The sequence below is a fragment of the Geotrypetes seraphini genome, chromosome 16 (assembly GCF_902459505.1).
Source record: "Geotrypetes seraphini chromosome 16, aGeoSer1.1, whole genome shotgun sequence".
Lineage (NCBI taxonomy): Eukaryota > Metazoa > Chordata > Amphibia > Gymnophiona > Dermophiidae > Geotrypetes > Geotrypetes seraphini.
The window spans coordinates 33,497,674-33,519,538 of NC_047099.1; the positions used below are offsets into that span (position 1 = coordinate 33,497,674).

A 21,865-nucleotide genomic window follows, 5' to 3' on the forward strand; every position below is an offset into this window, starting at 1 on the left:
ATATCTGAATTCAAGAAAACATGGGAGCTCTAAGGGAGAGAAAGGGATATGGCAGACTGGATAGGTCACATGGCCTTTTACCTGTTGTCATTTTTTTTATCTGTCTCTATCTTTTAGCTATCTGTGTGTTAAAATCTGAATTTAAAGTGGCACACGGTTATCAGAGCTGCCAAGTTACCCAGTTCCAGGCTGGAGACGTTTTGGCCAGTCCTGGTTTTGAACTTACATCCCAAAGCAATGTGGGATTTGTAGTGCCTGATTCCCTACCCACTGAAACCAGTGCTGCAAGTCTTATAATTAGGGTTACTAGCTTGGAACTGGGTGGCTTGGCATCTCTGAGGTATGGGCTTTCCACCATATCCAGCTCAACCCAAACCGACTAATCCAGCCCTGGTTTTGCTCCATTGTAGGCCAAGAACTGGACATCTGATTTCTACAAGAAAGTATTTAGGTCTCCCTTGACTGAACGGGGCTTAACTAGGCCTGGATCAAGTCTGACTTGGATAAGATGGCAAATCTCGGTTATATATTAATGTCTGCCTTTCCCGTGTGTGCCTGTGTGCAGGTGTGCGGTCTTCCCATGTGTGTGTATGTATTTGGGTAGGGTTACCCTATGGCTCCAGAAAAAGGAGGACGGATTGAGACATCCGGGTTTTACTTCCGTTGCTTTCAGTCGAAGTAAAACCCGGATGTCTCGCTCCGTCCTCCTTTTTCTGGAGCCATAGGGTAACCCTAGTTCTAGCTCGGTATGTCCTCCTCTCTCTTACACAGTGCAGACAGCATGTGCACGCCATTCTCAAAGCACCGTGCCACTTCTGCCTAAGCTCCCCTCCCTCCCCCCCTGGTGAGTCCCCTTACAAAAATAACTGTCCCCTACCAACTACCCTCCCCCCCCAACAGTCGAGTGAAGAGCGAAATGAACACCATATTATCTCATTAAGGAAAATACATTGATTTGGAAGTTCAAAACATAATGTAAACCTTACCCGTGACTGTGGGGACCCAGAAAGACAGGAGGAGGTGGAGAAGTGCAGCCATAATCAACAGTTGTTCTCTTCTTGTCCCTCAGAAGCTGACATGGGAAGGAGGGGTTGGGATTGGGGATATAGAATGACATTTCTAACCCCATCCCACATCCTAGCCCGTCTTCACGCTCTCCCGGGGATTGGCTGGTGTGGACAGGAACACACTTCAGAGAAGGGAGGGGTGGTGGTGGTGGTGGCCCTTCCTGCTGTCACTACAGAGCAGCGCCCCGGGTGGGAGAGAGGGAGGGGAGGAAGTGTGTATGATTTGGGAGGGGGAAAGAGATATTAGATTGCAGATGCCAGAGATGGTTCTGGTGACTCCTTGGCAGTTCTCTCTGACACCTGTTCTTTAGAACAGTAGCTTGAGTGGCAAGTGCCTTGTGTACAGGAAGGGTTTCCACATCCAAAATGGGGGGGGGGGGGTAGGTGGTGGTGGGGGAAATGTGACCAGCAGTAGCTTTAATGAAGAGAGGCCAGAGGCTGGAAAGACCTTTGAACTGCAACCCGACGGCTAATGCAGCGGGGCTGAGAATCTGGGGAACTGGGCTCCCACTGCAGCTGCTTGTGACCCCGGGCGAGCCCACTTCACTGTCTGTTGTCCCAGATCCGGAACTTAGATTGTGAGGCCAATAGGGCCAGAAAAATGTACCCATAAACCTCTTTGATTGCATCCCCCAAAAGGGGAGTGTGGCGCAGTAGTTAAAGCTATGGCCTCAGCACCCTGAGGTTGTGGGTTCAAATCCCACGCTGCTCCTTGTGACCCTGGGCAAGTCAATCGCTTATTGTTCCAGGTATGTTAGACAGATTATGAACCCACTGGGACAGACAGGGAAAAATACTTAAGTACCTGATAAATTCATGTAAACCATTCTGAGAGGAGGGGTGTCTGCACTCTCACCAAGACCCTTACTACGCCATTGGGTGGGAGAGGACTGGCCAGAGGGATTTCATTATTTTAAAAAGCTAACAAATAAAATGATTACCTTTACTTTCTTCAAATTTAAAAAGTTGACTCTCTCTCTGTGTCATGGTCTAAGAAAAGTTATAGAATTTTTTTCTTTATTAAGGAGATTGTGTTTTCTCCCTTATTGCTTGAGTGTTTTTCTTTCCTGTTTTTTTTTTGTAGCAAGATGTATTCTTGTGATGTTAAGTGAAAACTTTATATATAAAGAAATAAAAATAAAAAGCTAACAACTCTAGGCAGTGGGGCATTCTTCACATAAATTCAATGCCCGACAACATGATGCCCGACCTACTCCTACTGGAGCGCTGGTCTAGGTCCTGGCAACTTAGCTTCAATGCCCAAAAATGCAAAGTCATGCACCTGGGCAGCCAAAATCCATGCAAGACTTACACCCTTAATGGCGAGATCCTAACAAGAACTGAAGCAGAACGAGACTTAGGGGTGATCGTCAGTGAGAACATGAAGACTGCCAATCAAGTGGAGCAAGCTTCATCCAAGGCAAGGCAAATCATAGGTTGAATACGCAGGAGTTTTGTCAGCCATAAGCCTGAAGTCATTATGCCATTGTATAGATCCATGGTGAGGCCCCACCTGGAATACTGTGTGCAATTCTGGAGGCCGCATTACCGTAAGGATGTGCTAAGACTGGAGTCGGTCCAGAGAATGGCCACCCGGATGGTCTCGGGACTCAAGGATCTCCCGTACGAGGAACAGCTGGATAAGTTGCAGCTGTACTCACTCGAGGAACGCAAAGAGAGGGGTGACATGATCGAGACATTCAAGTATCTCACGGGCTGCATCGAGGTGGAAGAAGATATCTTCTTTTTCAAGGGTCCCGCGGCAACAAGGGGGCATCCGTGGAAAATCAGGGGCGGGAAACTGCACGGGGACACCAGGAAATTCTTTTTCACTGAAAGGGTGGTTGATCGCTGGAATAGTCTTACACTTCAGGTGATTGAGGCCAGCAGCGTGCCTGATTTTAAGGCCAAATGGGATAGATACGTGGGATCTATTCACAGAGAAAGGTAGGGGAGGGTCTTGGGGTGGGCAGACTAGATGGGCCGTGGCCCTTATCTGCCGTCTATTTCTATGTTTCTATGAATAAAGCTTTAGGACTATGGAGGGCTCGGTTTAGTCAGAAGTGACAAGGGGGCATGATTTTTAGAGGGTGGTTTTAAGACTTGGCCCCAGCCCCACCCACTCCACCTCCTGGCTCCTCCCCTTGGCTCACCAGAATTCCGAGGCCACGATGCCAACAAGCCACCTCCCTCTCCAATAGCAGGAGCTGCTTTAATAAGACATAGGATTGCCAGATTATGTGGAGCCAGAAACGGGACGCCCCGCCCCCAGTTCCGCCCTGGCCCCGCCCCCACACAAACCTCTTCTCCTTTCTTTCCTTGAGCTCAGGGCTGCCTCTGGAGGGCCTCCGAGCACGTGCGGATGTGACGTGATGACATCACAGGCATGCACACACGCGCATGATGTCATCGCATCACCGCCGTGCACGCTTGGAGGCATTCCAGACGTGGCCCCGAGCTCGGCGCTCTTTGAAAACCCAGGCAAAGAGCTGTTCCTTAACAATCTGTCCGCTCACCTGGACAGTCCTCCAAAAAGAGGACATGTCCGGCTTTTCCCGGATGTCTGGTAACCCTAATAAGATATCATCTGCTGCTGCCATGGAACCAGTCGGTTCATACACAATTGCGCGCAAGACAATCGCGCGCGGACAAAATCGCGCAGACAACTGAGCGTGAGACAACTTAGCGCGAGACAAATGAGCGGAAGACAATTGAGCGTTAAGACAAGTGAACGCAAAGACAACCGAGCGGAAGACATTTGAGCGCAAGACAGTTGAGCGCAAATTATTTTCCGAAATGTGCACGAGCGGGACAACTCAGCGCAAGACAACTCAGCGCAAGACAACTCGGGCGTGTCCTTCGATCGGCAAGCGGCCTCTAGTGGCGCGCTGAATGCGCTGAATTGTCACTGCGCTGAGTTATCTTGCGCTAAATTGCCTGGCGCTGAGTTGTCGCTGCGCTCAATTGTCTTGCGCGGAGATATAGTGGTGCGCAATTGCCTTTAGCGCAATTGTCTTTGAGAGCCATTGTCTTAGCGCTGAGTTGTCTGCGCAATTTTGTCCGCGCGCGATTGTCTTGCGTGCTTTTGACCTGTCTTAGGGTTGCCAGACGTCCGAATTTCGCAGGACATGTCCTCCTCTTCGAGGACACTTCCGGGGGGTCCGGACAGCTTTTCAAAACCCGGCACTTTTTCCGGGTTTTGAAAAGCCTCCTCTAAATCGCGTCGGGAAGGAGGAAATCCCCGCATGCCCGATGAGAGAAGACAGTGGGGGGGGGGGGGGCGGGGCTAGGGGGGGTTTGGGGGCAGGACGGGGGCATGATGGGGAAGGGTGAAACTGGATGGACCTGAGGGCAGGCCTAGGGGTCGGATTTTACTACAGTAAAATCTGGCAACCCTAACCAGTCTGGTGATAAGAGCTATGAGATTTTGCAGCTCTTCCTGTGAGACTAGTCCCGTGGCAGCGGGAGATGATGCCTTGCTAATGCCTCTCCTGCTGCCAATGGAGGGGGAGCTCTTCACTCCCCAGCAGGAATGCGGGAGGTGACCCTCAAAAGCGGGAGTCTTCTGCTGAACGTGGGAGACCTGGCAGGCCTGCTTAGTGCAGGGCAGGTGACTTTGGCCCTCAAGGGCCACCACCCAGTCAGGATATACACAGTGAATAAGCCCGAGGTCTATTTGCATACAATAGAGGCAGTGCGTGCAAATAGATCTCATGCATAGTCAATGGAAAAATCCTGAAAACCCAGCTGGGTTGTGCTTCTCGAAGCCTTAGTGGCAGAGGGTGTAGAGCCCATATGGAGGGTTGCTGGATTTCCTCTATGAAAAAGGACGACACCTGGTCCCACTCCATTCCACCCCTCAGCCCCGCCCCCGTTTCTCCTCCAGCTCTGCCCCCCACCTTACTCCACATGAACCACCCCTGGTGCCAGAAGTGCCTTTGGGGTGGGGAGGTTATAGTAGGCCGTACCATAAATTATACAGGGGTTAAGGTGAGATATACAGCTGGTACCTTTTATATGAAGTTCAAAGCCCTCTAAGGTGTCCCATTGCTCTGTTGGGATGTCTATCTGGCTAGCTCATTACTAGGCTGGCCCCACCCACTTCCAAATGGTCAGGATTAGGATGTTTTCCAACATGAATGTTTTCTGTTTGAAAATGGGGTATAAAGTGAAACGTTCCCGTGGCCATGACATCTAATCAGCATCGACATGGCAAATGAGGTTCAACGTGGATAAGTGTAAAGTGATGCACGTCGGTAACAAAAATCTTATGCACGAATACAGGCTGTCTGGGGAGGTACTTGGAGAGACTTCCCAGGAAAGAGACTTGGGAGTTCTGATCGACAAGTCGATGAAGCCATCCGCGCAATGTGTGGCGGCAGCGAAAAAGATGAACAGAATGCTAGGAATGATTAGGAAGGGGATCACGAACAGATCAGAGAAGGTTATCATGCCGCTGTACCGGGCCATGGTGCGCCCTCACCTGGAGTACTGAGTCCAGCACTGGTCGCCATACTACTCGAAAGGGTCCAGAGAAGAGCGACTAAAATGGTTAAGGGGCTGGAGGAGTTGCCGTACAATAAGAGATAGAGAAACTGGGCCTCTTCTCACTTGAAAAGAGGAGACTGAGAAGGGACATGATCGAAACATTCAAAATACTCAAGGGAATAGACTTAGCAGATAAAGACAGATTGCTCACCCTCTCCAAGGTAGGGAGAATGAGAGGGCACTCTCTAAAGTTTATAAAGGAAAGATTCCGTTCAAACGTAAGGAAATTCTTCATCACCCAGAGAGTGGTGGAAAACTGGAACGCTCTTCCGGAGGCTGTTATAGGGGAAAAAACTCTCCAGGGATTCAAGACAAAGTTGGACAAGTTCCTGCTAAACTGGAACGTACGCAGGTGAGGCTGGACTCATTTAGAGCACTGGTCTTTGACCTGGGGGCTGCTGCGTGAGCGGACTGCTGGACATGATAGACCACTGGTCTGACCAGCAGCAGCAGTTTTTATGTTCTTAGCAGAAGAAGGGAGGTGCTGATGCCCCTGTATAGGTCATTGGTGAGGCCGCACTTGGAGTATTGTGTTCAGTTTTGGAGGCCGTATCTGGTGACGTATATAAAATGACTTGAAACGGTCCAGAGGAAGGCGATGAAAATGGTAAGGGGCTTGAACCAAAAGAAGTATGAGAAGAGACTGGAAGACCTAAATATGTATACTCTGGAGGAGAGGAGGAACAGGGGAGATATGATGCAGACGTTTAAATACTTGAAAGGTATTAAACGTGGAACCAAATCTTTTCCAGAGAAGAGAAAATGATAAAACTAGAGGGCATAATTTGAGGTTACAGGGAGGAAGATTTAGGAGCAATGTTAGGAAATTCTTCTTCACAGAGAGGGTGGTAGATACCTGGAATGTCCTCCCGAGGAAAGTGGTGGAGAGGAAAACGGTAATGGAATTCAAAAAAGCGTAGGATAAAAATAGAGGATCTCTAATTAGAAAACGAAGGATGGAAATTAAAGAACTAAGGCCGGTATTGGACAGACTTGCAAGGTCTGTGTCCCATATTTGTTGATTCAGTGTAGGATGGGCTGGGAAGGGCATCAATGGGAACTCCACTAACTTGGAACTTGAGGATGTTACTGGCCAGACTTTACGGTAGATGTCCTGCAAACAACGGGATGGTTGGATAGGCTGGAATGAGCTTGGATGGTAACTTCAGCATTTGGAGCCTAGGACAATACTAGACTTAACAGTCTACGGCCCAGAAATATCAAAGAAGAGACAAGTTCATCTAATCATGTATTTTTTTAATGAGTATAACTTAAGGGCAGACTGGATGGGACCGTTCAGGTCTTTATCTGCTGTCATTTACTATGTTACTATGACTTAAAAATATATATATATATATGTGGATGTCCAGCAATTTGCCATTTGAAAACGACCATTTTTGTTTCTTCCGACTTTGGCCGTTCAACTGGAAACGTCCAAGTTGAACTCGGATATTTTTTTTTCAAAAATGCCCCTTCACGCTTATAACAATAACGTTCTATGACGTCACAATGCAGGTGTAAAGAGCCATTAGCCTACAGGGCGAGGAAGAGATAGCGGATGCTGTGGATGGGCAGACCAGATAGCACCTTTGGCTTTTATCTGCTATCATGTTTCTAGGTGGCACTATGAGAATATACTCGATACAATCTTAGTAGACTGGATATGCCATATGATCCCGATCTCCCTTCATTTTTTCTCTTTAACAGTTCATTACTTGGTAGGACTTTGGACTGCTTGGCACGTCCTTGTTTATTTATATAAAGCTTTGCTGTTGGCATTTTGCAACCTTGGCCAAATAGAGGACTTCAAATTATTATTATTTTTTTTTTTTTTAAAGAAAGAAATGACACAGCACAAGTCAGCCTTAGAATCATACGAAAGTTTTATTCAATAGTAGAAACAAATGCGTTTCTGTACAATAGGCTTATTATAAAGGTAGTAGGTCAAAGTGTGCATTCATGCAGGCACCTTCCCAGCTCCGTCCCGGGGTCTGTCTGGATCTGTTTTTGCTGTCCGTGCTGGGCAGCGGGGTAGGCGAGGCTCTGCGATCCCAACTTGAGGCCACGCAAAGTACATTTTTATGGGATTCCTCATTCCCACCCACCCCTTGCAAGCCTGTTGCCTCAACTTTGCTTCCAGTCAAAGCAGTTTCTAAGGATGAGCTTAGTCGGGGGCTTAGTCGGGACTAGGGTTACCAAATTTGTAAACTAAAAAAAGAGGACGCATGACTCCACCCAGCCCCGCCCATGACCCACCCATAAACCCACACCTGCCCACCCGAAATTGTCCTGCCCCGCTCCTGCCTCCCACTAGTCTTGACCCTATCCCGCTCCACCTTCCCCCCCCCCCCCCCAGTGCAGCCTCTCTCTCTCCAGCCCCTCCCTCATCCCAGTCTCCCCTCTATACCCACATACCTCCTCGGTGCTGCAATTTCAAGCTTCGGGCAGCCGACAACCAGCGGCGTTAGTAACATTATCCTGCTGCTGCTGGAAGTCTTTGCTCTGCAGCGTCCCATCTACGCAGGAACAGGAAGTCGCTGCAGAACAAGGGCCTTTGGGGCAGGCCAACGGCAGCAGAATCATGTTGCTAACACTACCGGCTGTCAACTGCCTGAAGTTTGGACATTGCAGAGGCAGAAGAGGTACGTGGGCGTGGGGACAGGCCAATGGGAGAGTCATATTTATTTCCGGGGTGGGGGCTGGACTGGAAAGAGTGAGTCCAAAATTTGGACAAAATCCGTCCAGTTCAGGAAACCGTCCAGACACCTAAACAGACCTCTAAAAAGAGGACATGGGTAGGGTTGCCAGATTTTATGATCGTTAAATCCGGACACCCTAAACCAGGGGTCTCAAAGTCTCTCCTTGAGGGCCGCAATCCAGTCGGGTTTTCAGGATTTCCCCAATGAATATGCATGAGATCTATGTGCATGCACTGCTTTCAATGCATATTCATTGGGGAAATCCTGAAAACCCGACTGGATTGCGGCCCTCAAGGAGGGACTTTGAGATCCCTGCCCTAAACCCACCCCGAGTCCTGCCCATCTATGCCCCCCCCCCCCCACCCGCTGCCTGCTTTGCTCAGGCAGAAGGCAATCCGCACATGTGCGGATGCTTGCGTGGCATCCACTCATGCGCAGATTGCCTCCTGCCCGACTCGATTGAGAGGAGGCTTTTCAAAATCCGGACAAAGTACCGGGTTTTGGAAAGCTGTCCAGACCCCCCCCCCCCCCCCCCGAACATGTCCTCAAAAGGAAAACATGTCTGGGGATGTCTGACCCTAGTTAGAACTCAAGCCCTCCCTGTGCAGGTAGTTATGGTAAAAGTCTGCCCCATTGTGGATATAGCGCAAAGGAACAAGGGACTGGTGCACAGGGTGAACTGGAGAACATTTCCTTCATTTTCCGTTTATCCCCTCCAACTCCCGAGTTTTTACAAAACCATAATTCATCTTTTAATGATTTCACCCTAATTTCGTAACACTCGGCAAGCAGAAGTTTGTGTTAGTCTTACAAAATTTATGCCTGGCACAGGTTCTTCCCCCCTCCCCCTTGCCTCTGGTACTGACCCTTACCATTGTGGTACAATCGGCATCCTGGTCCTTGCTTCCCTGGCTGACACAAGGAGTTAAAGCTGAGAAGCGCCTCCTTCTTCTGTCCACCAAAAACCAGCTTCAATAAGTACCCAAAAGAAACAAAGTCATGGGTGCTGGGATTGGGTGGGAGGAGGAGGTCCACTTCAGATTTCTCCCATTTTTGTTGCTAGTATGACAATCAATGTTGAAATCCCTGGAGGAATATAACAATGAAACTTGACGCTGAAGGCCTTAGGCCCATTCTGCTGAAGAGTTGTTGGGCCCAAACACAAGGGAGACGGGAACGAGCTCAAAATGAAAAAGTAATTAGGTCCACTGTCAGTAGGTAAGGAGGTACGACTGTCTAAGTATAAGGCTTTTAAAAAGATTCAGAATAATATTTCCTGACTACGCAAATGAAGAGTTGTTGAAAGGCCTAGTAGCTAAGTCATGAGTGATGAGGCTTTACCTTCCCTAACCAGCCTAAGACACTCTGCTTTTACTTATGATATTCAAGGAAGATAGTTAATTCCCAGATTCCCTTCTGTTTCAGGTGGATTTCCCTCTGGATGGACAATAGTTTGTGCCAATGGGCATTAGTTCAGAACATGACATCATCAGCTGTCCTCTCCCCCTGAGAAAAGGACCCGTGGAGCATTGCATCCTTCTGCTGCTCTCAAGAAGAGAACATGGTGAAACAGGAAACATCACCATGTATTTGTACAGCACTGAGTATGCCTAGTTGACAGGGCTGGCCTGTGCCCAAGCATTAGGCATGATTAGGTGATTGCCTAGGGCATCAAAGAACAACTGACAGCAACACAAACTCAAAGAAGGAGCTATACATACTTTTTTTTCCCTGCAGGAAGGGCAGTTTTAAAATTGTATTTAAAAGCATGATTAGGGACCTAAAAGTCACCCTGTGGGGGGAGGAGAGACGTAAGATCGAAGGTTCTCCTAGGATAGTGGTCCTGGATGGGTCATTGCCTCCATTGTATGCACATTTATTTCATGTATATTCATTGGGTTTATCCTGAAAACCTGACTGGCAAGGGGGAAATTCTGGCCATCGAATACTCTGGTACCAGCCCTGGTAGTGGAATGCTGTTGTGCCACCATGGGGCAGCATTTGTCACTCCAAGCCTCATCGTCCTTTAATTAGCCTCTGTTGCAGGTGTGGGCAACCAATTGCCCAACCTACATCTCTACTCTTATCCAAATTCCTCATTAGTGGTTGTCAAATCAAAATCAAAAATGCTTGTATGTACCAATTCTTCAGACTCTCTTTTGTCCTCTCTGATTATACTCTGTAACACTCAAGTTCCTATAGCCCAGTCATTGAACATAAGAACTTCCGCTGCTGGGTCAGACCAGTGGTCCTTTGTACCCAGCAGTCTGCTCCCGCGGCAGCCCCCAGGTCAAAAGACCAGCACCCTAACAGAGACCAGCCCTACCTGCGTTCGTTCCGGTTCAGCAGAAACTTGTCCAACCTTGTCTTGAATCCCTGGAGCGTGTTTTCCCTTATAACAGACTCCGGAAGAGCGTTCCAGTTTTCCACCACTCTCTGGGTGAAGAACTTCCTTACGTTCGTACGGAATCTATTCCCTTTTAACTTCAGAGAGTGCCCTCTCGTTCTCCCTACCTTGGAGAGAGTGAACAACCTGTCTTCATCTACTAAGTCTATTCCCTTCATTATCTTGAATGTTTCGATCATGTCCCCTCTCAGTCTCCTCTTTTCAAAGGAGAAGAGGCCCAGTTTCTCTAATCTCTCACTGTACGGCAGCTCCTCCTTCGAGTAGTACCGTGTCCTTCTTCATGAAACTCCTGGAGGTAATACTAGGCTCCTTCCACACTCAGATTTCCGCTTTGGTACAACGTTGTTTCTTTAAACTTGCTCTATCAGGTCACTCCTTCAACAGTCGGCCCTTGAAACACTAGTCCACGCCCTTATCCTTAGACAGCTTGACTTAGACAGAAAGATCTTAGTCATGGGGTTACAAGACGTCCGGGAAAACCCGGACATGTCCTCTCTTTCAAGGACTGTCTGGGTGCCCAGACGGAGTTTTTTTTTTTTTTTTTTTTTAAAGATGACTACCAATTTCCCACCGTATTAAGTCTAAAATTCTAGTAATGACATTTAAAACAAAATCTGCTCATTCTCCTGCCTTCACTGGGAAACTGACCATACCATATTCTGCTTCTAGATCGCTCCGCTCCGCTCCGCTAATCAACGTCTCCTTACATTGTTTATGGTACCACTGGTCGATCCATTTCCCCCTGTTGTTGCTCCAACTCTATGGAATGCTCGTATTCACCTTAGACAGCAAGATTCTCTTTCAAACTTTAGATCGGAATTAAAAACTTTTCTATTTAAAGACGTTTACAGTTTTTAGGACTCAGCAGGACTTTGATTTGCTGTATTCTTTCCCCCTCCCCATCTTCCTTTCCATAGATTGTATTTCTTCCCCTCTTCTGCTTGAATTCTATAAAACTCAAACATTCTATAGCGGACTAAAATCCTCTAAGGGAAAATTAACATAGAAACATAGAAAATGACGGCAGAAAAGGGCCACGGCCCATCAAGTCTGCCCACTCTAATGACCCACCCCCACAATTTCTTCCATTAAGAGATCCCACATGCTTATCCCATTTTTTCTTAAAATCTGGCACGCTGCTGGCCTCGATTACCTGCAGAGGAAGATCATTCCAGCGATCAACCACCCTTTCGGTGAAGAAATACTTCCTGGTGTCGCCATGAAGTTTCCCACCCCTGATTTTCAACTGATGCCCTCTTATTTCCGTGGGTCCTTTAAGAAAAAAGATATCTTCTTCCACCTCGATACGGCCCGTGACGTATTTGAACGTCTCAATCATGTCTCCCCTCTCTCTTCGCTCCTTGAGTGGGTATAGCTGCAACTTACCCAGCCGTTCCTCATACGGGAGATCCTTGAGTCCCGAGACCATCCTGGTGGCCATTCGCCGAACCGATTCAGCTCTCAGCACATCTTTTTTGGTAATGTGGCCTCCAGAATTGAACACAATATTCCAGATGAGGTCTCACCGTGGATCTGTACAACAGCATTTTGACTTTGGGCTTTTGCTGACGAAACTTCTACGGATACAACCCATCATTTGTCTAGCCTTGGATGAAGCTTTCTCCACTCGATTGGCAGCCTTCATGTCTTCGCTAATGATCACCCCCAAGTCTCGTTCAGCTGTAGTCCTTGCTAAGGTCTTGCTAACAATTCCCATCCTACTGTCTTAACCTCTATGGGTTCCTTTTACTAAGCTGTGCTAGTGGTTTTAGCACGCTCTTAGCGCGTGCTGCAATGCCCCGCACGCTAGGCGCTAATGCCACCATTGAGCTGGCGTTAGTTTTTACGCGCACCTTATTTTATTTTACTTTTTTTTATAAATTGTAGTTATACCTGTCTTCTTCTTGTGTCCTGTGATGTCATAGTTTTAAAAATATGTGGGGTTTTTTACCCTGTTATTATTGCTTTTATTATTATTTGTAAATCGCATTGGAATATGATATTGCGATTAAATCACATTTTTCAATACACTTGAAACCATAGAATGTGCTCACTTGTACTGTTAAATGATTTTGAAAAACATTTTACTGTACCCGGCCAGATTTTTTTTCTTTTGTTAGATAGGGCGGCCTATCAAAACCTAATAAACTTGAGACATGAAACCTGGAGTATGTCTGGGTTTATGAGCCTAGGTGCTTCTTCTGCTTCTGGGGTTGACTGGGCAATTCATGTGATGAAGGAGGTCAAGCGTTACCATACTGTTAGAAAAGTGGTCTCCAACTCCAACCCTTTGCAGGGCCATGTTATGGATTTGGAGGTACTTGGAGGGCCTCAGAAAAAAATAGTGAATGTCTTATTAAAGAAATGACAATTTTGCATGAGGTAAAACTCTTATTGGAGTCACCTGGACCCTTCTTGTAGGGTTACCATACGGCTCCAGAAAAAGGAGGACGGGTTGAGACATCCGGATTTTACTTCCATCGCTCTTTTTGCTTCACTATGGTGCAGTGTGCAAGTTTCCATGGCGCCTTTGGTGGTTTATATACCCTCTTCCATCCAGCCTTTAAGTCATTTGAAGAGTTTTTCGTTGAGCGCCATCTACTGGGCAGACCCCTGAGAAAGGCTTCTCCACAGAAGCCGAAACACGGATCGTGTTGGGTTCACAAAATTCACTTTTTATAAGGCTTGGTTTTACATATATGATATAATTTTATGTTATTTTTGCGTATAATAAAATTGTACTTGTGTCTTACGGTTGATGTGTTCAGTCCCTTCCCCACTCCTTCTTTGGTTTATCTCTTTTTTCTGGAGCCATATGTCAACCCTGCCTTCTTGACTGTTGGTCAAGAAGGCCTTCTTGATTGTTTGTGGTATGGCAGTATATAAAAATAAAGTTATTATTATTATTATTATTGACTGGGCCCCCTAAAGAGACTGCTTGGGAGGTTTGGATACTGTTGGTACAAGCAACTGTTGTTGATGATGTCATCATTGAGTAGGAGAGAGCATCAGGCCAGACTCTAAGGAGCTGGGCGCTTCATTGGGCCGAATGAGAGAAAGTGCTAGAACAGAAAAGGAGCTAGAGGATCTCACGCTGGGAGGTACTCTAGTTTTCCAGTTGGTGTAGGGTCATTTGAAGCGCCCTGTAGCTTTCAAATTGAAAACCTCGTGGGAGGTCATTGCTGTGGTGCAGTTTTCACAGTCTAGCCAAATTCAGCAGCTCTCAAACGAGATGGACGCGGGCGTTTCCACCGTCCCCTTTAATAAAAGCTCAGAGGAATGGACTGCGAGAAAATATTGACTTCAAGAGGACAGATGGAAGAAGTTGGAATTTTACGACTTTTTGGTGGTTAGGCACTGCCCAGCCAAAGATAAATGTTTGGAGAATTTTTATCACGCACAGGACTTAACATCTGGTGGATCTCTTCAAGCTTATTTCTGTATCACCCTGTGACATCATTAAAAGACATATGCTTGAGGTGTCGGAAATGCCTGCAGTGTCATTCTCGCCATTCTTGACGATGTACGACCTTCCTCGGGGTCTGTAGACAGCTGTCCCTTGATAAGTCCCAGCTGTCCCTTGGAAGTTTCAGTCAAAACTGGATTACAATGATGCCACGTGATCTTTGATTACTGCTAACCTTTTTTTCCACTCAGATTTAAAGAGATCTTTTGCTCTGAGCTGTGTGAAGGGGGGTGCTGAAAAGTTATCAGCCCAACCAACCAACCTCTTAAATTCGGAGCGTTATTTTGCCACTGTTAAGTGCCAATTTGCAGGATCAATATTCTCTGTTTTTTTTTTTACATTGTTTTGGATCATTGAATGCACCCTTTCCATATCATTCTCTTCTTGGTTGGGCTGAGAACCTTTCAGCACTCCCTTGTAAGCTTTGTGTGGTTTTCCAGATGTGGCTTGAACCGCTACTAGGCCCGGATTAAGACAGAGGCAAATTAGGCATATACCTGGGGCCTAAAAGTGTTTTTTTTAACATTGTTTTGGATCATTGAATGCACCCTTTCCATATCATTCTCTTCTTGGTTGGGCTGAGAACCTTTCAGCACTCCCTTGTAAGCTTTGTGTGGTTTTCCAGATGTGGCTTGAACCGCCACTAGGCCCGGATTAAGACAGAGGCAAATTAGGCATATACCTGGGGCCTAAAAGTGTTTTTTTTAACATTGTTTTGGATCATTGAATGCACCCTTTCCATATCATTCTCTTCTTGGTTGGGCTGAGAACCTTTCAGCACTCCCTTGTAAGCTTTGTGTGGTTTTCCAGATGTGGCTTGAACCGCCACTAGGCCCGGATTAAGACAGAGGCAAATTAGGCATATACCTGGGGCCTAAAAGTGTTTTTTTTAACATTGTTTTGGATCATTGAATGCACCCTTTCCATATCATTCTCTTCTTGGTTGGGCTGAGAACCTTTCAGCACTCCCTTGTAAGCTTTGTGTGGTTTTCCAGATGTGGCTTGAACCGCTACTAGGCCCGGATTAAGACAGAGGCAAATTAGGCATATACCTGGGGCCTAAAAGTGTAGGCAGGCCCTGTCATATGTGCTCAGGACTCAGGAGGTGATGATTGCCAACTGTCTCGAGTTTTGTTTTCAGAAATATAATAATTTTTTTTTTTTTTTTTTTAAATAAATTATCTGAAAGCCTGAAGGATGACTAAAGTGTCTGGATCTTTGTTTCAGAGTTTCGCCCTCTAAAACTCTTTGATCCTCCCCCTTCCAGTGCAAAACTGTAGCGGGATAAAGCCAGCGAGGAGGCTTCTAGTTACAGGACGGAGGGGATGAGCTGCGCAGAGAACCTTGGAGACAGCCTGTGAAACCAGGGAGTGAAGGGGGGGGGGGAGTCGAGAATGAGCTGGAATGCAAGAGAAGCGTTAAGAGGAATGGGAGAAAACGTGAAGGGTCTGCTCCTGCGGACTGAGAAAAAAAACAGCTGGCAGCAAATGCAAGAACTTGACATGAGGGTGGACGGAGCGGGTGGGGGGCAGTGTGCGTTGCGCCGGAAGAGAGAGGGAGTGTGCGTCTGGAAAGAGACAGTGAGCGGCTCATGGATGAAAGCGCGCGGGACAATCACGTGTGGACAAACCCAAGTGCGCGCAGGACGTCAGCGCGCCGGATTAAAAAGTAAGTTTAAAGCGCTCCGAGGAGGGGTTTTTTTTTTTGGGGGGGGAAACCCCAGTTTATTTAGAACAGTTGCCGCTCCATTGGGGGTTTGGGGGGCCCCATTACAGAGGAAAGTGTAATTTTTCCCACTGTTTTAGTGAAAAATTTCAGCTTCCTCTGTAAGTGGGGGGGTGGGAGGGGGGTTTCCCCCCAATGGCAGCGGCAAGTGTTCTAACTAAAGTGTGGGGGGGTTCCCCCCCACGCCCCCTCAGAGCGCTTTAAACTTACCTTTTACTCTGGCGTGCCGACGCCCTGCGCGCATTCGTCTTAGCAGGTTCGTCGGCGTGCGATTGTCTGGCACGCTTTAATCCGGTCCCCATAGTGAATGCATCTGTATGTAGTGGAGTAGTAAGGGTGGGGGCGAGGGGGGGGCGTTCCGCCCCAGGCGCCGGCTTGCTAAAGTGCTGCACCCCCTTCCTCCCGCTCTCCTTGCCGCGCGTGCCCCTTGCTTTCTCCTTTATGTCGGCGTGAGGTGGCTGCTCGAGTCGGCATCGGCACTCTCTCTGATGTCACTTCCGGGACCCGCGTCCTAAGAAGTGACGTCAAAAGCTCGAGCCGACACTGACGTGGGCGCGCTGCTCACGCCGGAGAAATTAAAAAGGTACTGGGAAAAAGAAGGGGGGTGTGCGGTGGGGGGGGGGGGGAGCGCGGTGAAGGGGGCAGGGGAGGGGCACCGCTCACTTTTACTACGCCACTGAATGTATGTCTGAAGAGGGATGGCGTGCGTGCGTGTATGCACGCGTTGTGCGTGCATATATACACGTGTACTGTCATTCTTCAGACACGGGCATACATGCACACAAGGCCTGTCCCAGTCTGGCAATTCTTAAGTAGAGGGAAGCAGAGAATGACACGGGGGACACATTTTTCCACGTCCCCGCAGGAACTCAATTTCCCTGTCCTGTCCCCGTGAGTTTTGTCACTGTCCCTGTACCCTGCCCCATTCCTATAAGCTCTGCCTTAACCTTGGTCACTTATGATTTTAAAGGGTTTGAGGCAGATGAGGACGGAGCTTAGGCATTGGTGGAATGAGGCATTATGACATCACAATCTGAGCTCTAGAATGTTGCTACTTAGGATTTTAAAGGGTTTGAGGCTTGCGCAGATGAGGACGGAGCTTAGGCATTGGTGGAATGAGGCATTATGACATCACAAGCGGAGCTCTAGAATGTTGCTACTTAGGATTTGAAAGGGTTTGAGGCTTGCGCAGGTGAGGACGGAGCTTAGGCATTGGTGGAATGAGGCATTATGACATCACAAGCGGAGCTCTAGAATGTTGCTACTTAGGATTTTAAAGGGTTTGAGGCTTGCGCAGATGAGGACGGAGCTTAGGCATTGGTGGAATGAGGCATTATGACATCACAAGCGGAGCTCTAGAATGTTGCTACTTAGGATTTGAAAGGGTTTGAGGCTTGCGCAGGTGAGGACGGAGCTTAGGCATTGGTGGAATGAGGCATTAAGACATCACAAGCGGAGCTCTAGAAGGTTGCTACTTAGGATTTGAAAGCGTTTGAGGCTTGGGTGGATGAGGACGGAGCTTGCAGGAAGGGGGGCAGGGACAGGAAAAGAACTCGTGGGGACAGGAAAATGAGTTCCCGCAGGGACGGGGAAAAATGTGTCCCCCGTGTCTTTCTCTAGAGGGACGTTTTCAGCCCAGGGAATTTACCCTGCTAACTGTTGTTAACTGGGCAAATCCTCTGAAAACGGTCTTAATACTGCCTCTATTCTGGCTATCCTTTCTTTTGCTTCTCCTATTTATAAAATTTTGGGGATTTTTATTTTTTACTTAACCCCCCCCCCCCATGTTTTAAATTATAGGGTTACTATATGGCTCCAGAATCCAGAAAAAGGAGGACGGATTAAGACATCTGGGTTTTACTTCCATCGAAAGCAATGGAAGTAAAATCCGTCCTCCTTTGTTCTGGAGCCATATGGCAAAACGATTTACATTTATGGACCCATCACCTGTAAATCTCATTCTTTAGGGCGATCTACCCTTGCAATCTCTGGTCTGTACAAGAGGACAATGGAGGGTGACATGACTTGCTTATCTTCCCTGGTTTTCAGCTCATTGTTCCAAAGCTTCCAGTTTGCCCAGTTCCAGAAGACCTGATTCTGAACTTACGCCCTAGCTCAGTGTTCTATTTGTAGTCCCCAATTCTGGTCATTGAAATTAGTGCTGCCGGTCCTATAACATGGAATAGATGGTCCCTTCTCAGAAGAGCTTAGAATCAAATAGGACATATAGGGGTTGGGAGGTTCCTCACAGAGAGAAGTTTAAGATGGACATAGGTATCTTATGGGGAGGGGGGAGTTAGGAGTTAAAAGCCACTCGAAAAAGGGAGCATTTTGGCTTGGATTTGAATACTGCTACAGATGGAGCTTGACATAATGACGCAGGCAGTCTGTTCCAGGCATACGATGCAGCAAGATAGAAGGGAATGGGCAGTGGAGGAGAAGGGTACGGATAGGAGGCACCTGGGGACCTGCGCCTTCCTCTCAGTTTCCCCGCTCTGTCCGTGCCCCCCCCTTCTTCCTCTGCCCCCCCCCCCCTCAGCAACAGGAGCAGCTTATCTGGCCCGTTGCTCGCGCTGGTGTTGGCTTTCCTCTGATGTCACTTCCTTGCCCCGCGACCAGGAAGTGATTTCAGAGGGGAGTCAGGCTAGCCTGAGCAGCAAGCCTTCTGCTCACGTTGGCAAAGATTTAAAGAGGTATGGGGGGGGGGGGGAAGTGAAAGTGCGAGCGTGGCATGAGGGGGTGGTCCCCACCCCCACCTTTACTATTCCTCCGGGAGGGGACAGTGTTGTCAGAGAGCCAGGTCTGGCCTTAAGTCTCTCTCCTGGTAACTTGGCAGCTCTGTGCACTTCAAACGATGTGGCTTCATGGTTAGACCTGGAGATCTGCCAAGTTCCTCAGTTCAGAGAGGTCCAACAACCTAATATTAAGCCGGCTCTGGGAGTAACATACATACAAAGAGGCCACAGTTCCTATTAATGGGACCTAAATTCTTCCAGCTGTTTTCCTCTTTTGTTTGGCATTCTCTTTGGAAGTGCTTTGTTAGGTTTCAGTGGGGTTCTCGTAGGCTTTCACCGACAGCCTTTTTGGCCCACAAACTCGTTGCGACTGCTTTTCCAGCCCAACCTCCCGTGGGTGGCAACCGATGAGACGTCAAAGCCTCAGGAACGGATCATTTGAAGCCGCGTGCCATCCAACGATCCTGATTTTCCTAGGCCACTTCCTGTTTCTCTTCTTAAGAAAGGATCTTCAAGAAATCCCTTAATAAAGCTTAATACCATGATAAAGCTTAACCCCCCTCTTACCATCCCCTCCCTCACCCCAGATCCTACTTTTCCCTCTCTTGGAAACCTTCTCTGATCTAACGTTGTAACCCTTCTTCCATAACTCTTTTTGTAATCCGCTTTGAACCGAAAGGTAATGGCGGAATAGAAATCTGTAATGTAATGTAATGTAATCTTCCCCCCGTTATTGATGGATTAAGTAAGAATTGTTTAGGAGGATGGCAACCAGTGTGAAATACTGCCGCTGAATCGATAACTGGGGGAAAAAGAAATCAGATCATGCTACGCCTATTTCGGTTAATTTGCATCGGTGGCCTGTTACGGGATGAATTACTTCTAAAAATGTTATGTTTGGTGTTTAAAGCTTTTGACGTGGAATGTCCCAGAGCATTTGTCAGGTAAATTGAGTAAAAGTGCTCCAACACGTGTTCTTCATTCATCCCAGAAGAACTTGCTTCAGTTACCATAATTGGATAAAGTTAGATTCAGTGGTGTAGAAAGGGGGGGGGGGAGGGGCAGTCCGCCCTGGGCGCTGTCTTCATAGGGGCGCGCTCACACCGCTTCCCTTCCCGCCTCGGCTCTTCTTCTGACGTCTCTTCCTGGACCCGTGCCAAGGAAGTGACCACAGAGGGAGAGCCCATGCAGGATGGGGGGGGGGGTTCCTGCTTGTACCGGGAACATTGCAGAGGTACGGGGGATGGGAAGCGGCGCACGCGCGGGGCAGGGGAGGGGCGCCTCTCACCCTCGCTACGCCACTGGTTAGACTGACTGGAACACGTAAAAGAGCATTTATTCGTGATCACATGACACCTTTGTATTTAAAATTCTCTAAATTTTCTTCAGACTTCTACCTCTAACCCTCTGTTGTAGTTCCTTCCTATTTCTCCTACTGTAAATCGCGTCGAGCTCTATGAACATGGAAATGATGCGGTATACAAACCTAAGGATTAGGTTAGATTAGATTAGATTAGATCAAATTTAAGATCCTGACGTTGGCACATCGCGCCTTATTTCAACTGCAGCCTTCATGTCATTCTAACGCGGTGTTATTTTACGCCCCGAGGCATTTTGTTACGATCTTTGAATGACAATAGGGTAGTTGCTCCTCAGACCTGGAAGGCGCATTTTGCGTCAACTAGAGATTGTGCGTTCTTTTGTTTAGTTCCACGGCTACGGAATAACTTGCCCATAGACTTGAGAAAAGAAGAATCGTATATCAATTTTAAAAGACATTTAAAAGCACTTTTACTTTTTTTCAACTGGCTTTCTCGGTTCATAGACAACGGCGCGAAAGACAAAGGCGCGCCCAGACAATTGAGCGCAGCGCGGAGGCGCGCGCCGCTCAAAATTACTGTTTTTAGGGGCTCCAACGGGGGGTTTTGTAGGGGAACCCCCCCACTTTACTTAATAGACATCGCGCCGGCGTTATGGGGGTTTGGGGGGTTGTAACCCTCCACATTTTACTGTAAACTTAACTTTTTCCCTAAAAACAGGGAAAAAGTGAAGTTTTCAGTAAAATGTGGGGGGTTACAACCCCCCACACCCCCCACAACGCCCCCACAACGCGGCGCAATGTCTATTAAGTAAAGTGGAGGGGGGTTCCCCCCCACACCCCCCCCATCGGAGCCCTAAAAACAGTAATTTTGAGCGGCGCACGCCTCCGCACTGCGCTCAATTGTCTGGGCGCGCCTTTGTCCCGGCGCGCTTTTGACCTGACACCGGCTTTCTCAAACTGAAGAATTGAGTCTGGGACTGTAATCTGTATTTATGTAATGATTAATTTCTGTTATGGAAATATTTTAGTTGTATTAGTTGTGGTTTATTGGGATTTGAGTGTCTGTGTATGGCCGTTTGGCGGGGAATGGGCTGGGGAGGGCTTCAGTAGCTGGGAGGGTGTAGATGGGCTGGAGTAGGTTTTAACGGAGATTTCGGCAGTTGGAACCCAAGCGCAGTACCGGGTAGAGCTTTGGGTTCTTGCCCAGAAATAGCTAAGAAAAAAAAATTAAAAAAATTTAAATTGAATCAGGTTGGGCAGATTGGATGGACCATTCGGGTCTTTATCTGCCGTCATCTACTATGTGACTATGTTACTGTTTTATTATTAGAATTATTATGATTGAGGTGTTGATTGTTATAGCATTTTAGGGGGGGGGGGAAAAGTTAACTTTTGCTCTGAGAAGCACCCTTAAGCAATGGCGACAAGATCTCACTAGATTCATCTGGAAGGTTGCTGTACCATGCGTAAGTCTGGAAACATCCCAGAATTGCTTAAAAGTCGTACGTATTCAGTTTTGCACCAAAAAAGACCTCTGCGTTCTGAGAATTTTGCTTTACTGGAGACGTCTGTGAACCCAAGACGTGTTGAGACCGGTGAAATGACTTTCTGCCGTGCAGGAGTTAAAGTTCTGGGACTCCTCGGTGGGTCAGATACGAAAGTTGCTGTGAAAAAGTTTTTAGCTATTTTGGTAAAGTCGATGAACTATCCGTGTTCTTTATGGTCCACATTATGGTATTTTTCTGAGGATTGTTTGTATGTCTATTTTATCATGTCTGTTTTATTATGTATTTGTTTTCGTGCATGTAAATTATGTAAGCTGTTTAGTGTTCAACGATATATACATTTTTAAAATAAATATACATTGCAAACCGCTCGGATCCTTTTTAGGCTGTTA

General features: G+C 47.5%; 1 protein-coding gene across 2 annotated transcripts in view; it reads right to left on the minus strand.

The window, feature by feature from the left end:
- Positions 1-8,147, minus strand: part of CHRNB1 (cholinergic receptor nicotinic beta 1 subunit) — a 33,004-nt gene extending 24,857 nt beyond the window's left edge. The window contains exon 1 of one of the 2 annotated variants that reach the window (XM_033923427.1): positions 8,031-8,147. Coding sequence is in view for 1 of the 2 variants with exons in the window: in XM_033923425.1 (XP_033779316.1) it covers positions 987-1,038 (52 nt within the window). In the remaining variant the exon portion in view is untranslated. Of the gene's footprint in view, positions 1-986; positions 1,250-8,030 lie in introns of those variants that run through there. The other variant, XM_033923425.1, reaches the window with a different exon arrangement.
- Positions 8,148-21,865: the final 13,718 nt, after the last annotated feature.